Source organism: Solanum tuberosum, unplaced genomic scaffold (genome assembly GCF_000226075.1).
Source record: "Solanum tuberosum cultivar DM 1-3 516 R44 unplaced genomic scaffold, SolTub_3.0 scf00012, whole genome shotgun sequence".
In the NCBI taxonomy this organism is placed as follows: domain Eukaryota; kingdom Viridiplantae; phylum Streptophyta; class Magnoliopsida; order Solanales; family Solanaceae; genus Solanum; species Solanum tuberosum.
The window spans coordinates 19,202-32,673 of record NW_006238937.1 but is presented as its reverse complement, the minus strand read 5'-3'; the positions used below and the strand labels follow the sequence as shown (position 1 = coordinate 32,673).

Below are 13,472 nucleotides of genomic sequence, written 5' to 3'. Positions count from 1 at the left end.
GCTTTCAACGAAAAGGAGTACTTCTTTTAAAAAGATTTTTATATCTATTTAGTTACATTCTAACTATCTTGTTAGCTTTCAACGAAAAGGAGTACTTCTTTTAAAAAGATTTTTATATCTATTTAGTTACATTCTAACTATCTTGTTAGCTTTCAACGAAAAGGAGTACTTCTTTTAAAAAGATTTTTATATCTATTTAGTTACATTATATATATATATATATATATAAAATAAGCTACAATGCAAAGATTTTTATAGTATTTAGTTACATTCTAACTATCTTGTTAACTTTTAACCAAAAGGAGTATTCTATATATAATAGGCTAGAATGCAAAGAGAATGCAAAGATTTTTATATCTATTTAGTTACATTCTAACTATCTTGTTAGCTTTCAACGAAAAGGAGTACTTCTTTTAAAAAGATTTTTATATCTATTTAGTTAAGTTGTAACTATCTTGTTAGCTTTCAACCAAAAGGAGTACTTCTTTTAAATAATAAATATGTCATTGTATGAGCTATTTATTACTCATTTTTTATCTGACACATAGTTTACGAAAGTAAATTAGATTTTGAGAAAAAACATTAACTGATACTTGAAGTTGTTCCAGATTTTCAAAAAGACACTTTAACTTTGTGTGCGTCTTATTACCCCACAAAACATTCAAAATCACAATAAATACACATTTTTTACACAATATTTCCACTTTGGACAAAAATATCCTTCGAATGTGCAATTTCTTAAAACAAGAAGTCGGACCCATTATTGATGTATTGAAGGATGCTTTGGTAATTTCCTATGATGAATTCGTTTTGTTTGTTTCTTTTAAATTTATTTTACTATACTAAATAATTGTATAAAATATTATAAATCACGATAATTAATTACTTAAATATTTAAAAGATATAAAAATATATAAAAGATCTGATTGACTCTTCAAATTTTACCGGTGACACATAAATTGGGACAAATGAAATAATATATATATTTGAAAATTTCTTAGAAAGTACTATAAATTACAGTAATTAACAGCTAGAAATATTTCAAAGACAAAAAAATTGATTGAATCTCAATTTTTTTTTAGTACTACATACAGTGAGAAAGAAGAAATGACCTCTATTATCTGAAAATGGCGTAAAAGTATTACAAATCATACAATAAGAATTAACAATTTAAAATTTTAAAGACTTTAATGCTTTATACTTATTCTATTTCCAGTTTGGACAAAAATATCCTCCCAATATGCATATTTTGTTAAGTATTACATGGGACCCATTATTGATGTATTGAAGGATGCTTTGGTAATTTCCTATGATGAATTCGTTTTGTTTGTTTCTTTTAAATTTATTTTACTATACTAAATAATTGTATAAAATATTATAAATCACGATAATTAATTACTTAAATATTTAAAAGATATAAAAATATATAAAAGATCTGATTGACTCTTCAAATTTTACCGGTGACACATAAATTGGGACAAATGAAATAATATATATTATTTGAAAATTTCTTAGAAAGTACAATAATTTACAGTAATTAACAATAGAATATTTTAAAGACAAAAAAATTGTTGAATCTCGAAATTTTATTAGTACCACATAAATTGAGAAAGAAGAAATAACCTTTATTATTTGAAAATTACGTAAAAGATATTACAAATCATACAACAATAATTAGCAATTTAGAATGTTAAAAGACATCAATTTTTTTTTTACCATAGCTAACAATATTTAAAAATTTAAACTGTTTTAAATTAATATTAAAGTTTGATTAACTCTTTAATTTTGTCTTTGTCACATAAATTGAAACAAAAAATGATATATATTGGGGCCGTGCTAGCACGGGCTCCGATGTCTAGTTATACATAGATAAATAAAAAATAAATTAAATATTAATATAATATAAAGATCTCAATATAATTAAAATATTAAATAAAAAGTAATGATGATAAACATAAAATAATAATAAATAATTATATAAAAAATAAAATTCTTAAATGAAACTTTTACCAAAGTTATGAGATATATTAATTATTTATTAAGAGATATATGAGTAAATATTTAAATATGAAAATGATATTTTGGTCTTGTAAAAAAAAAAAAATCTATTTCTGCATCTGCTTTTTTAAAGAAGCATAAACTTTTAGTTTCTTCCCAAAAACAGAAAAACTGCTCTTCTTCTATATAAAATTAGTTTTCTTGATTTGTCAAATATCTTATTTTTCAAAAATAAATGTTTTTTTCCCATAAAAAATGTTTTTGGTTTTTCAACAGCAATACCAAACAAGCTTTTTATATAGGCATGATAAGAGTTTAGGATAGAGTAGCCCTAATAGTTGTTGAACTAGTCTTGAGAGTCCAACAAAATTTTGATGTCTTCAATAATCAATCTATATTCATAAGATAGTAATAAAATCTATGTACTACTTAAGAAATTACACTGAACATGTTATTATTGTTGTTGCAATTAAAAGTGTAATATATTAGGATCACGTTTACCTTTATATCGTAGAAAACAATTACATTAAGAATCTTTTTATCCGTGTAGCTCCGACAAGATATTTTATGTATCGAAAACGACACTTTTTAGTCGTTTACGATGATTCCTGTCAATAAATGTATGGAAACATGTTGTCAATTGTCTTACGATAATTATCCAATCGTGAAAGTTATCTGACAAATGTTTCTATTTACGAATCTATAACGACACGTTTTGTAGGTTTACAATGATACAAATAAATATACGTACGGAAACGTGTTGCCAATTGTCTTACGATAATTATCCAATCGTAAAAGTTATCTGACATACATTTCTATATATCGATAACAACACGTTTTGTAGGTTTACGATGATACTTACAAATAAATATACGTACGGAAATATACGACCAACTGTCTCTTCAACTAGAAAATCATGTAATCGTGAAACTTATTTAAGAGATGTTTCTATATGCATTCATGTCTTTTGAAAAGAATTACGTGTGATTTTCTTGATCTATCTGTTTTTCTTATTGATATGTGCATTACCTTCGTGAAAGAGAATAAGGAAATCACAACTAATTCTCTAATGACTATATATAATTCCTATTGACAAATCATTGTAGAATAACAACATTGAAATTTCTTTATATATACAAGTATATGTGTAATTATTTAAAATTTATTAAATGATTTGGATTAGATTAAATTCATGAATATATTAGTCCAAATAAATATTATGGATTAATATAATTGATTTAATATTTAAATTCAATAAATATGAATTTAATTAAAGCCCGTTCCATAAAGCTCATATGCCATGTCACTTAAATCTGATTGACCGAAGGGAGTCCTCTTCTAATCACAACTCCTCTATTTTAAAAACTATAAATAGGGGTTCTCATAATTCAGAATAGAGAACCAAGAATTCGAACAAGAAGTTAGAGAAAGCTCGTGGATCAAAAGCCGCAATTTCTCTGCAAGTTCAAGAATTCGAGGATTCAAGAATTGAAGAATTCAAGTTCAAGATTTGAAGAAGTCAAGATCAAGTTCAAGAACGATCAAGATCAAGACCACCGGATTCAAGATCAAGCTCGAACCCTTGAATTCAACTAGAAAGTCAAGATCAAGATAAAGTTCAAGTCAAGATCAAGATCAAGATCAAGATACAAATTAAGATCAAGATAAATCCCAAGATCAAGCTCAAGAGCCCTTGAATTTTATTTGAAAAGGCGAATTCAGAGGAATCATAGAGCTTGTAATACTCGCACTTGAAATAATAAAACGATTGTTGCATAATTTTCCGTTCTTGATTATTGTTTTCTCGACGTAAATTTTATTGTCTACCAAAATTGGCACTCCAGTGAGACCAAATCTGCCCTTCATCTCTTCTCTCTTAAATCAAATCTGAAAATTTGAAGCTGCAAAGGTGGAAGAATGAGTACTTCAAGCCTTGTCTGTGAGTTTCATCGAGTCTACACTCCGACAAGTCTTGAAGCAGAGGGCATTTGTAGACATTGAAATTTTGTGTAACTCTACAAGACGTGTTCAATTCGAATTGAGACTCTACAAGTGTGTTTAGTTTCAATTAGAATTCTTGGATAATATTCAACCCTAAACCCTAGTTAATTTATGCCTATATAAAGGGTATTAAATTCCCTTAAAAGACATCTCATAAACTCTTGGGTATTTTTAAAGATCAAAATCTCGAATATTTTAAAAATTGATGAAATATGCATATAGAGGTCAAATCTAAATTATCCTAGTTCGAGAAATATACCACTAACGGTCCTCAAATCATGGACAAATCTTAGGATCTTATGAGAGTAGAATCAAGGAAGGAACATAATTGTACCCGTCATCTTGATGAATAAAATTATGTTTCTTCATATTTTTTTGTGATTGTAATTTATTTTCTGTTACTTTAAAATTTATTGCAAACAATATGATATACATTTATCAATTTAACATAAATACTTAGTAGGTGGTAAGTTTTTTTATTCCCTAAAGGATGAGTTGCATTTTAGAAGGCATGTATGATGGCGGCAAGGCGTTATAGTATATGATGAGATGGTTAAAATCTTAATTAGTGTGTATTTAAGAGCTGATAATGATTACCAATTGTGTCCATTTGATGCGTATTTAAAATTGAAAATTGAAAATTGAAAGTGAAACAATAATTAACCTACAATGGGACTGCGCAGCCACAGCCGCCATTTCTTTTTTCCAAAACTTTTTATTCTGATGATGATTCATGATTAAAATTATAAATTGTAAATAAAAAAGAATAAAAAAAACTGTCATGAATATTAACTCTTCCATTAATTAGTCCCACTCATGAGTCATAGAAATCGACTAGTCCCACTAAAGCAAACTAGATATTTTCTTTTTTCGAAACAATTTACTAAATTTCTTCTTTCCCTATTATAGATAGCAAAAGACAAAAAAACATAAATAAAAAAGATAGACTTTGTTAAACTATAGATTATTTTCTATACATTTCTTTTTTTCAAATACAAAAACTAATTTACAATATAGCCGAAAAATAGTTTTAAATTATAATATAGCCACAATTTTATTTTTCTTACATTAAGGTATAAAAGAAAAAAAAAAAAAAAAAAAACTCAAATAATGATAATCAAAGAAGTCAAAAAATAATTTATGTATGAAAAAGATTAAAATATACCTTGAACTTTGCTAGAAGGATCATATATACCCCTAAATGATTTTTATAAAATTAAAGGTTAAATATATAAATTTAAAACCAATTTTTTCACTCCTGTTAAATGAAGGGTATATGTGAGCTCATTTTATAAAGGTAGAGATATATGTGAGTCATTTGTATAAAAGTAAGAATATATACGAGTCACTTTCATAACATATCAACTCTAAATAACAAAATTGAAGGATATATCATATCCTTTTCCCAAAAGAAAAAGACAGACCCAGAAATCAGTATAAAAGGAGAGAGTGGTGAGTGCATCTAATTTAGCAAATCTCTCTATTTTCTCACTTGTGCATAATCATGAACAATACACCCAAAGAAAGTAGAAGAGCTTTTTAACGGCCCCTTTTTTTTCATTTTTTTATTTTTTCTTTTTTCTTTTGCCGCTTGCTCTTTGTCGTTCATTATCATCTTCGTTTGTGTTTTTCTTCAATTTCGATAAGAAAAAAAAGCTTTTTCTTCTGCCGCTCTGATTTTTAACCTTCCCCTACACGTTATCCTCGCTACTATCACAGCTATATAAACTACTCTTTTGCTTCTTACAAATTCAGTCTAAAACATTTTTAGTAAAATATAGAGTGAAAGGAGAAGAAACAAAAATGGTGGAGAATGGTGATTTAGTAGTGTCGATAGTTGTGAGAGAATTTGATTCAAAAAATGATAGCAAAGAAGTGGAAGAAGTAGAGAGAAGATGCGAAGTTGGCCCCAGTGGTAAACTTTCTCTTTACACCGATCTTTTGGGTGACCCAATTTGCAGAGTTCGCAATTCTCCTGCTTATCTCATGCTGGTAAACTAACATTTCATATATATAAATAAAACTTCATTTGCGTATATATGTATTAGTTAATTATTGCTGATGATCAGGTTGCAGAAATAGTGGTGCACAACGGAAAAAACGAAGAAAAATCAATCGTAGGGATGATAAGGGGCTGCATCAAAACCGTTACGTGTGGGAAGAAACTCTCAAGGAGTGGTGTCAAAAACACCTCTGATTCCACTAAGCCGCTTCCTATCTTCACCAAACTCGCCTATATTTTAGGCCTTCGTGTTTCTCCTACTCACCGGTAACTCTAATAATTTATAATAATTTCCTTTTTTATATTTAGCACTGGATCTTCAGTTTAATATTATAGTTTAGTTTTTTTTGCTAAAAGTTGATCAAACACAGTATTATTATTTCTCTTGTCTTTTTAAGAGTATTAATATTATTGGGACAGTTTAATGAATATAAAAAATGTATTTTCAGGAGAATGGGAATTGCGTTAAAACTGGTGTGCGGAATGGAGGAGTGGTTCAGAGGTAATGGAGCTGAATATTCGTACATAGCTACTGAAAACGACAATCAAGCTTCCATTAAGCTCTTCAACCACAAATGCGGTTACTCCAAGTTCCGTACCCCCTCCATTTTGGTCCAACCCGTTTTCGCTCATCGGGTCCGGGTATCTACTCGGGTCACTATCATCAAGCTCAATCCAACTGATGCTGAAACCCTATACCGCCGCCGGTACTCCACCACTGAGTTCTTTCCCCGCGACATTGATTCCGTTCTCAACAACAATCTCAATCTCGGTACCTTCCTCGCTGTTCCAAAAGGCCTTTACTCCGCCGAAACTTGGCCTGGTGTGGAGGATTTCTTGGCCAATCCGCCGGAGTCATGGGCTTTGCTCAGTGTGTGGAACTGTAAAGACGTGTTCAATTTAGAGGTTCGCGGCGCATCGAGAATGACGAAATTCCTTGCTAAAACAACTCGTTTAGTGGACCGGGCTTTTCCATGGCTGAAGGTGCCATCGGTGCCGGAGGTTTTCAAGCCATTTGGGCTTCACTTTTTGTATGGGCTTGGTGGTGAAGGCCCATTATCTGTTAAATTGATGAAATCTCTGTGTGATTTTGCTCACAATTTAGCAAAAGAATCAGAGTGTAGCGTGGTGGCGACGGAGGTAGCGAGCGGGGAGCCGTTAAGGTTAGCAATCCCACACTGGAAGAAACTATCATGCGCTGAGGATCTATGGTGCATGAAACGACTTGGGGAAGACTATAGTGACGGGTCTGTAGGTGACTGGACAAAATCACAACTTGGTCTTTCTATATTTGTTGATCCTAGAGAAGTCTAACTTTTATAAAATAGAGGGCTCCATGTCCTTTCACAATAGTAGTAGGGAATCTAATTTTAGAAGTTCAAAGAAAAAAAAGCAGGTGGTAAAGTTGATATTTCCCTTTTAGTAGGTTCTTGTTTTTTTCTTTTTTAATTTCAAGTATTTAATTAAACTAGATATGATATAAGTTGGAAGAAATATGTATGATGATGATGATGATATAAAGATGAGAAAACTTTGTTTTGTTGTTTTTGATTAGTTGTAAAGGAGGGGAATATCCCACATTTTATGTAAAATGGATGTGGCTTTTGGATCCTCTTTCGGCCAAAGAGAAGGTGTATCGTTTGTGTTATATGCTGGATTTTGTTTTCTTTTTATGTTCATTATCTCATCCTTTTTGTCTTTCCTTATTCTAAAGTTTTAGGTGCGAAAGTAAGCACTTAACTGAAATAATGTAAAAAGGGATTTTTGATCATATTTTACACAGAATATTCTACTAGTAATTTACCTCTCCCTGTAAAGAGAATCAAGATTCGGTAGTACAAAATTTGTCAATGCCGCCCACATCTAATCTTAATTGATAGTTCTGATGTTGATTTTTATTTTTGCAAGTTTTAGAAATTTACAGAAAAAGTTCATTATGCCGTTTAATTTGAATTATCTCCCTTTTCATTTGTGGAAATTGTAGAATTATATTATTATTACTTGTGCACAGCTTAACTTTAATATGATATTTTTCTATAACAAACTACTACTACTAAATTTTCTTCAATGATTTTTTTGCTATTTTATTTCACAATCTTAATGTGATGTAAGAAGTAAAAAACTACAATATTTCTATGATTGAAAAAAAAAAGTTGACTCCTCAATAATGTTATATTTTGAGTAGAAGACATAAGAGATGTGTGCAAATTTGGAATGATCCTTTGCAATTGGCCTAATTTTGTATCAGGCAATATAATCATATGAATTTAAGCCCTTGGGAAAAAGAAACTTAGATGATAGAAGTGTTTTTCTCTCTAACTATTTTTAATTAATCAAGACTTGAAAACGCATCACAACAAAAAAAAAGAAAGCGGTAGTGGTAGTACCATGGGCGTGAAAGGAAATTGTAAGTGGGGTTTTTCAAGTGAGTGAAAGAGGATTGAGAGATTGACAAATATGGGGGACCCTTTTTTAAAAAAAAACAACAACATGGAACTAGATGTTGTAGGATAATATATATCCATAAATAATGTGTGACGAAGTCATTATAATTAAGATAAGATAGCCAAATTGAAGTACCTTTTCGTTACTTTCATATTCCTTTGTCTTTTCAAAACAAATATATTATATAACTCCGTTATTATGATTAGGCAAGAAAGCTATGAAACGGGGTTTTGTTTCTTTGTGACAGATAAAAATAAAAATAAAAATAGAAGTATAAAGATAGTAGTGATTAGGGATGACTTGAGGTAGGGCAAGGAGATCAACTTCATTCCACTTATTTCAAGTGCACATGAATAATATGGGACCAATTTATTTTCCACTATATATACTTTTGTCTTTTTGTGGTCTCCATTACCTTTGGGACCAGCCAGGAATTCCTCCAAGTGTAATCTTTATGGAAGACAAATTAAGCCAAATCTAAACACTGATAGACTATTAATTATTGGATGGTGGGGGGATTAGTAATTAGATTATACAATATTTGGCAACTTAGCAGGGAAGAAAAGTTATTAATCCGAAGGTTGTTGTCTTTTTTATCTTTGGATTTATTATACTATATAATAAAAATAATATTGGATGGTAATAGAGGTATCTGTCGAAGAGGGTGGTGGAATTTGGATGTAATCAGACCATCATATTGTTATACATGATCAGTCACCATCATATCTCGAAATATAAAACTACACACTTTTCTCCTGATAATTCAGTTCATATCTGTCCGTTTCATATTAGTTGTCCATTATTTCTTTGCGTATTCGTTCAAGAATCATAAATAAGAAAGGGTAGATTAACTAATTTACCTTTAGAGATTTTTTTTTAAAAACCTTTACAAACTTATTTACCCTTTTTAAAAGAATGAATTGTCAAGGTATCAATTTGTTTATCAAATTTTCATGGAATTTGAGTAAATAAATCTTAAATAAAAGATAGGTAACATGTATCAAAATATTCTTTACTATTATGCTCTTAAACATGTCAAATGAAAAGTTTTAAATTCAAATAATTGTCAAAAAAGACAAAGAGACATTCTTTTTTTAAAGAGACTAAAAAATAAAGACAAACAAATGAAAATGGAAAGAATAATATTTCTTTTGGTTCGTTGTATGATATTTACCTTAAGTCCTTATTAATATGAATTTGTGTTAGAGGGAAATCTTCCTTTATCGTCCAAGAATTCTTGTATTTTGTTTTTCTCGAGTTTGAGACCTCTAATTAAGGATAAAGAGATTTTGTTCATTTCATCACAACTTTAAATGATATTTGATATTTTATTATTAACTATTATAAGGAGCAAGTTTGATCGGTTTAAAAAAGAAAGAAAGGAAGATGCAATAAAAGACCAAATTTGGTGCATCATGACTATATATTATATTATATTAATAAATTTAAGTGTCTATTATATCTTTGTTCTTGCATTAAACTCTAACCTTCCCACTTAATTAAAGTGATTAAACCCTATGATAAGTTAGGTGTCAAGTGAAAATACAATTTAAAACCTTTTGTTGTTATGATTGGCAAAGTTTCATAAGAACTATGTTCAAAATAGTAACAAGTTTAAATATAGTAATAATATAAATAATATATGAAGGCAGTTTACATTTAATTTTATTACTATATATTTTAATAAATCCCTAAAGTTTACTTATTCAAGTAATATACACTTTAGTTTTCATCGGTTAACTTACATTCTCAAGCAATATTATGGGAATCTAGAATAAGAATTGATAGCTGTCCGTACAATCATATATGTCTGTTTCATCAAATAATAATATGTCACGAGAAATCATTTTCTATCTAGTTGGAAAAGTAGTTATATGATCATATAATTCATGAAGCTTTTAGGCTACTTTTTATATATGGTTGCCTTTAATTTGCTTGGTGATCACTATTTTTTTGTGTTCGATCAAGTGTTAGTTGTCATTATGGATAAGTCAATTTCAGACAATATAATCTACCTAAAAACTTTAGCCTAATGCATTACCATTTTGGTAGTAGACAGCTGGATTTATCGAGTTAATGATGGAATTTTAGGAAAAAAATTTACTATGTATGAGGCACAACTAGTACTAGTTATATGAGGCTATTATTTTATTAATATTATATTTTGACTTGTGCGGGACCCATTCTAATTTAAACCAATTTAATTACTCCTTCGATTTGTATAAATTAAAGTAATTTTCTTAATTATTTATTTTAATAGAAAATATTTTTTAAGATTATTATTTTTATCATTAAATAACTACATACAATATTAATAATTAAATTTTAAATTTCAAAATATTTTTAATAAAACTAGAGTTATGTGCATATATCAAACACTTGTTACTAAATTACACATTAAATATTTAGAAGTTATAAACATAGCATGGTTATAATTATTATTAGGTGTTTGACTATAGAATTCATATATTTTTTAACTATATTGAAATATATGCCTTTAGAGTTGAAAATAGAGTTATGTTTTATTTTTGCAAAAAAAAAATTCAAAATAATGTTCATATTATATATAAATACAATTTCAAAAGTGAAAGCGAGTTGAAAAACACATTATACGAACATGTTTTCCAAATTTAAAATATACCTTCAAAAAGGTTGTGTTTTAAATTTTCATGGTCAAAAATCAATTTTTAAATAAAGTGAAAAACTATTTTATAAATAATTTTTTACGCTTAAATGGGTCCTAAAAGTAGAAGTTAAAAAAAGACATGAAATATGAAGACAAAATTTTTTAAACTACAATAAATGAAAAATGAGAGAAAAAGAAATAAAAATAATTTTAGTGGTCGATTTTCATGACATAAGTGACCATTCAAATAATTGACTTGATTTTTTTATGCTCATAGCCTTTAATTATAGGGACCTTAATTATATAATACTGAAAATTATAATTTGGAAAATATATTCTATAAAACAAATAAGTATAAGAATAATAATTATTTTTATTCGTATAAACTGAAGGAGAAGTTAAACTAATTTTAAAATAAAATTAAATAAAAAAAAGAATAAAACGAGAGAAATGAAGAAAGAGAAGAAGAGCAACAAAGAGAAACAAAAGGGCAGGAAGGAAAATAAAGTATGGCCCAATGAATCAGACTATAATATTAATATAATAATCCCTCATTCAACTAATATTAGTTGTGCCTCATCCATAATAATTTTTTTCAATTTTAGGCAAAGATATACCTGGCATACTAAAACGATTACTCCATGTCAATGAAAAATCATTTAATTAAAGAGGAAAATAGTTTTCAAATAATAACATCTATCTTTCTCACCCAACTTGATACGCCTTAATTAAAGAAGGTAATGTCTATCACAAGCCTTATTTGTTAGAATAATTAAGAAGATGTCTTCTAGTTTTGGGGTATACAAAATCTATTGAGACAATCTTAGAGATGAGGGTGATTGACTTGGATTCGTTTAATGCGGGGTATACCTTTATAATTTGATACTTTATGTTTCGGACTCTATTGATCCATGTCCAAACAAATTTACTTAGGTTATGTACCAATATAATCCAAAGCCACATAATTTTTGCCTAGCTCGCTTCTTCTCTTCAATTTCATCAATAATCAAAACCAAAATAAGTAGAAAAATAATAATGAATCACTAGTTTTGTAGATATTTATTTACTTTCAAAGTACAATATTATAATTCTCTTGTCTGTATCATTAGGGTAAAAAGATAACGAATTAGGCAAGCTTTGACCGGGGCAATGAGAAAGTAATTAGGTCCTAATCATAATTAATTACATACTAATTTTTTTTAAAAAAAGTACCTGCAATTGCCCAACATTGTACCAAATTCACACCTGGCTCGATCTACGATAGTTGGTTTAGGTAAAGTGGGAGAAAAGCAGCATTAATTCTTACTACACATTTAGATAAGTCAAGTTTTGTCGGCCTTAATTGCTTTTACTACTACTAATTAGTCAAAGATGATTAAAAATAAATTTCGTTACTAATCTCTCATTATCGATTTGTAGATCCATTTTATTTATTATGTAGGTGTCCTGGAAGGTCCCACGGGTGGTGTTGTTTAGGCCCATTTGGTTACGCTGTCCATCAGATTAGACATGAGAAGCGATTAACTAGTATGTGATGTTTAGACTCCGAATTTAGTAACTCTGTCGATCGATCCCCACAGATTTCGTTTGATCGCAAGAACACATGGAATCCTCTTTTTACGCGAAGTGTCACAATGATAAAGTATGCAAAATCATAATTGATATATATGGAGTGATTGGGGAAGTAATACGTAACTGTGAAGTGAAAGCTCAATAATCTCAAAAAAGCCATGTATGATTTTTGTCTTGTGGTTGAAATTATGACAAGAACTGACGATTTAAACAAGAGAAATCAAAAAAAAATTCAGAGGCAAAATCATTGAAAAAGAGAACATTCTAATGTGAAAACAAAATAGCATAATGGAATGTCGGTAGGCGAAGGATACTTCCATTTGCTACGTTTTGTTTTTTTTAGAAAACGTCATTTCTCGTGTGTGTGGTCAAGTACGGTCTGGGCCTGAATATTTAGGCCTCACTTTGTGGGGGCCCAACTTGGATTCTGTGGCCCATCTCAATATTTTCCCCACTATATTTCTACAAATCTTTCTCTTTATTTCGATTTTGATACTTATATCGAAGCTCGACTAATTAATTTTCACACCCTCGTAGGACACAATTTGAGGAGAAGTGTTCCTTACCAAAATTTTTTCTATATTCAAGGATCAAACCTAAAATCTTTAATTAAGAAAGGAGCAGCACCATCCGTTGTACTAGTGATATATCTTTTTGTCTTTGTGTGTGCATTCACCTGGGAAATAGTATAAATTTAGTTAGTAAAGTAGTGGTACTTGCTAAATATAAGAGGAATATTTTTGTACGAAATTATTAGAAGGTCGAGACATTTAAGTTTGACAACTCTTTCTAGTATTTTGTATCACAATTATAATTGTCGGAACTTCA

General features: G+C 29.1%; 1 protein-coding gene across 1 annotated transcript; it reads left to right on the top strand.

Annotated features, from left to right (window-relative positions):
* Window positions 1–5,483: 5,483 nt before the first annotated feature.
* Window positions 5,484–7,626, top strand: LOC102591170 (probable N-acetyltransferase HLS1). The gene is made up of 3 exons (XM_006339750.2): window positions 5,484–5,991; window positions 6,069–6,268; window positions 6,451–7,626. Exons 1-3 carry the CDS (start codon window positions 5,803–5,805, stop codon window positions 7,313–7,315), a joined length of 1,254 nt encoding a protein of 417 aa, XP_006339812.1. The 5' UTR covers window positions 5,484–5,802; the 3' UTR covers window positions 7,316–7,626.
* The last annotated feature ends 5,846 nt before the right edge of the window (window positions 7,627–13,472 follow it).

What these genes read in the sequence shown, in the direction of transcription:
- LOC102591170 (XM_006339750.2), top strand. Translation starts at nt 5,803, where the DNA reads ATGGTGGAGAATGGTGATTTAGTAGTGTCGATAGTTGTGAGAGAATTT. An exon ending in CTCCTGCTTATCTCATGCTG is followed by an intron (nt 5,992 to 6,068) that starts GTAAACTAACAT and finishes GCTGATGATCAG; the next exon opens with GTTGCAGAAATAGTGGTGCA. An exon ending in CGTGTTTCTCCTACTCACCG is followed by an intron (nt 6,269 to 6,450) that starts GTAACTCTAATA and finishes ATGTATTTTCAG; the next exon opens with GAGAATGGGAATTGCGTTAA.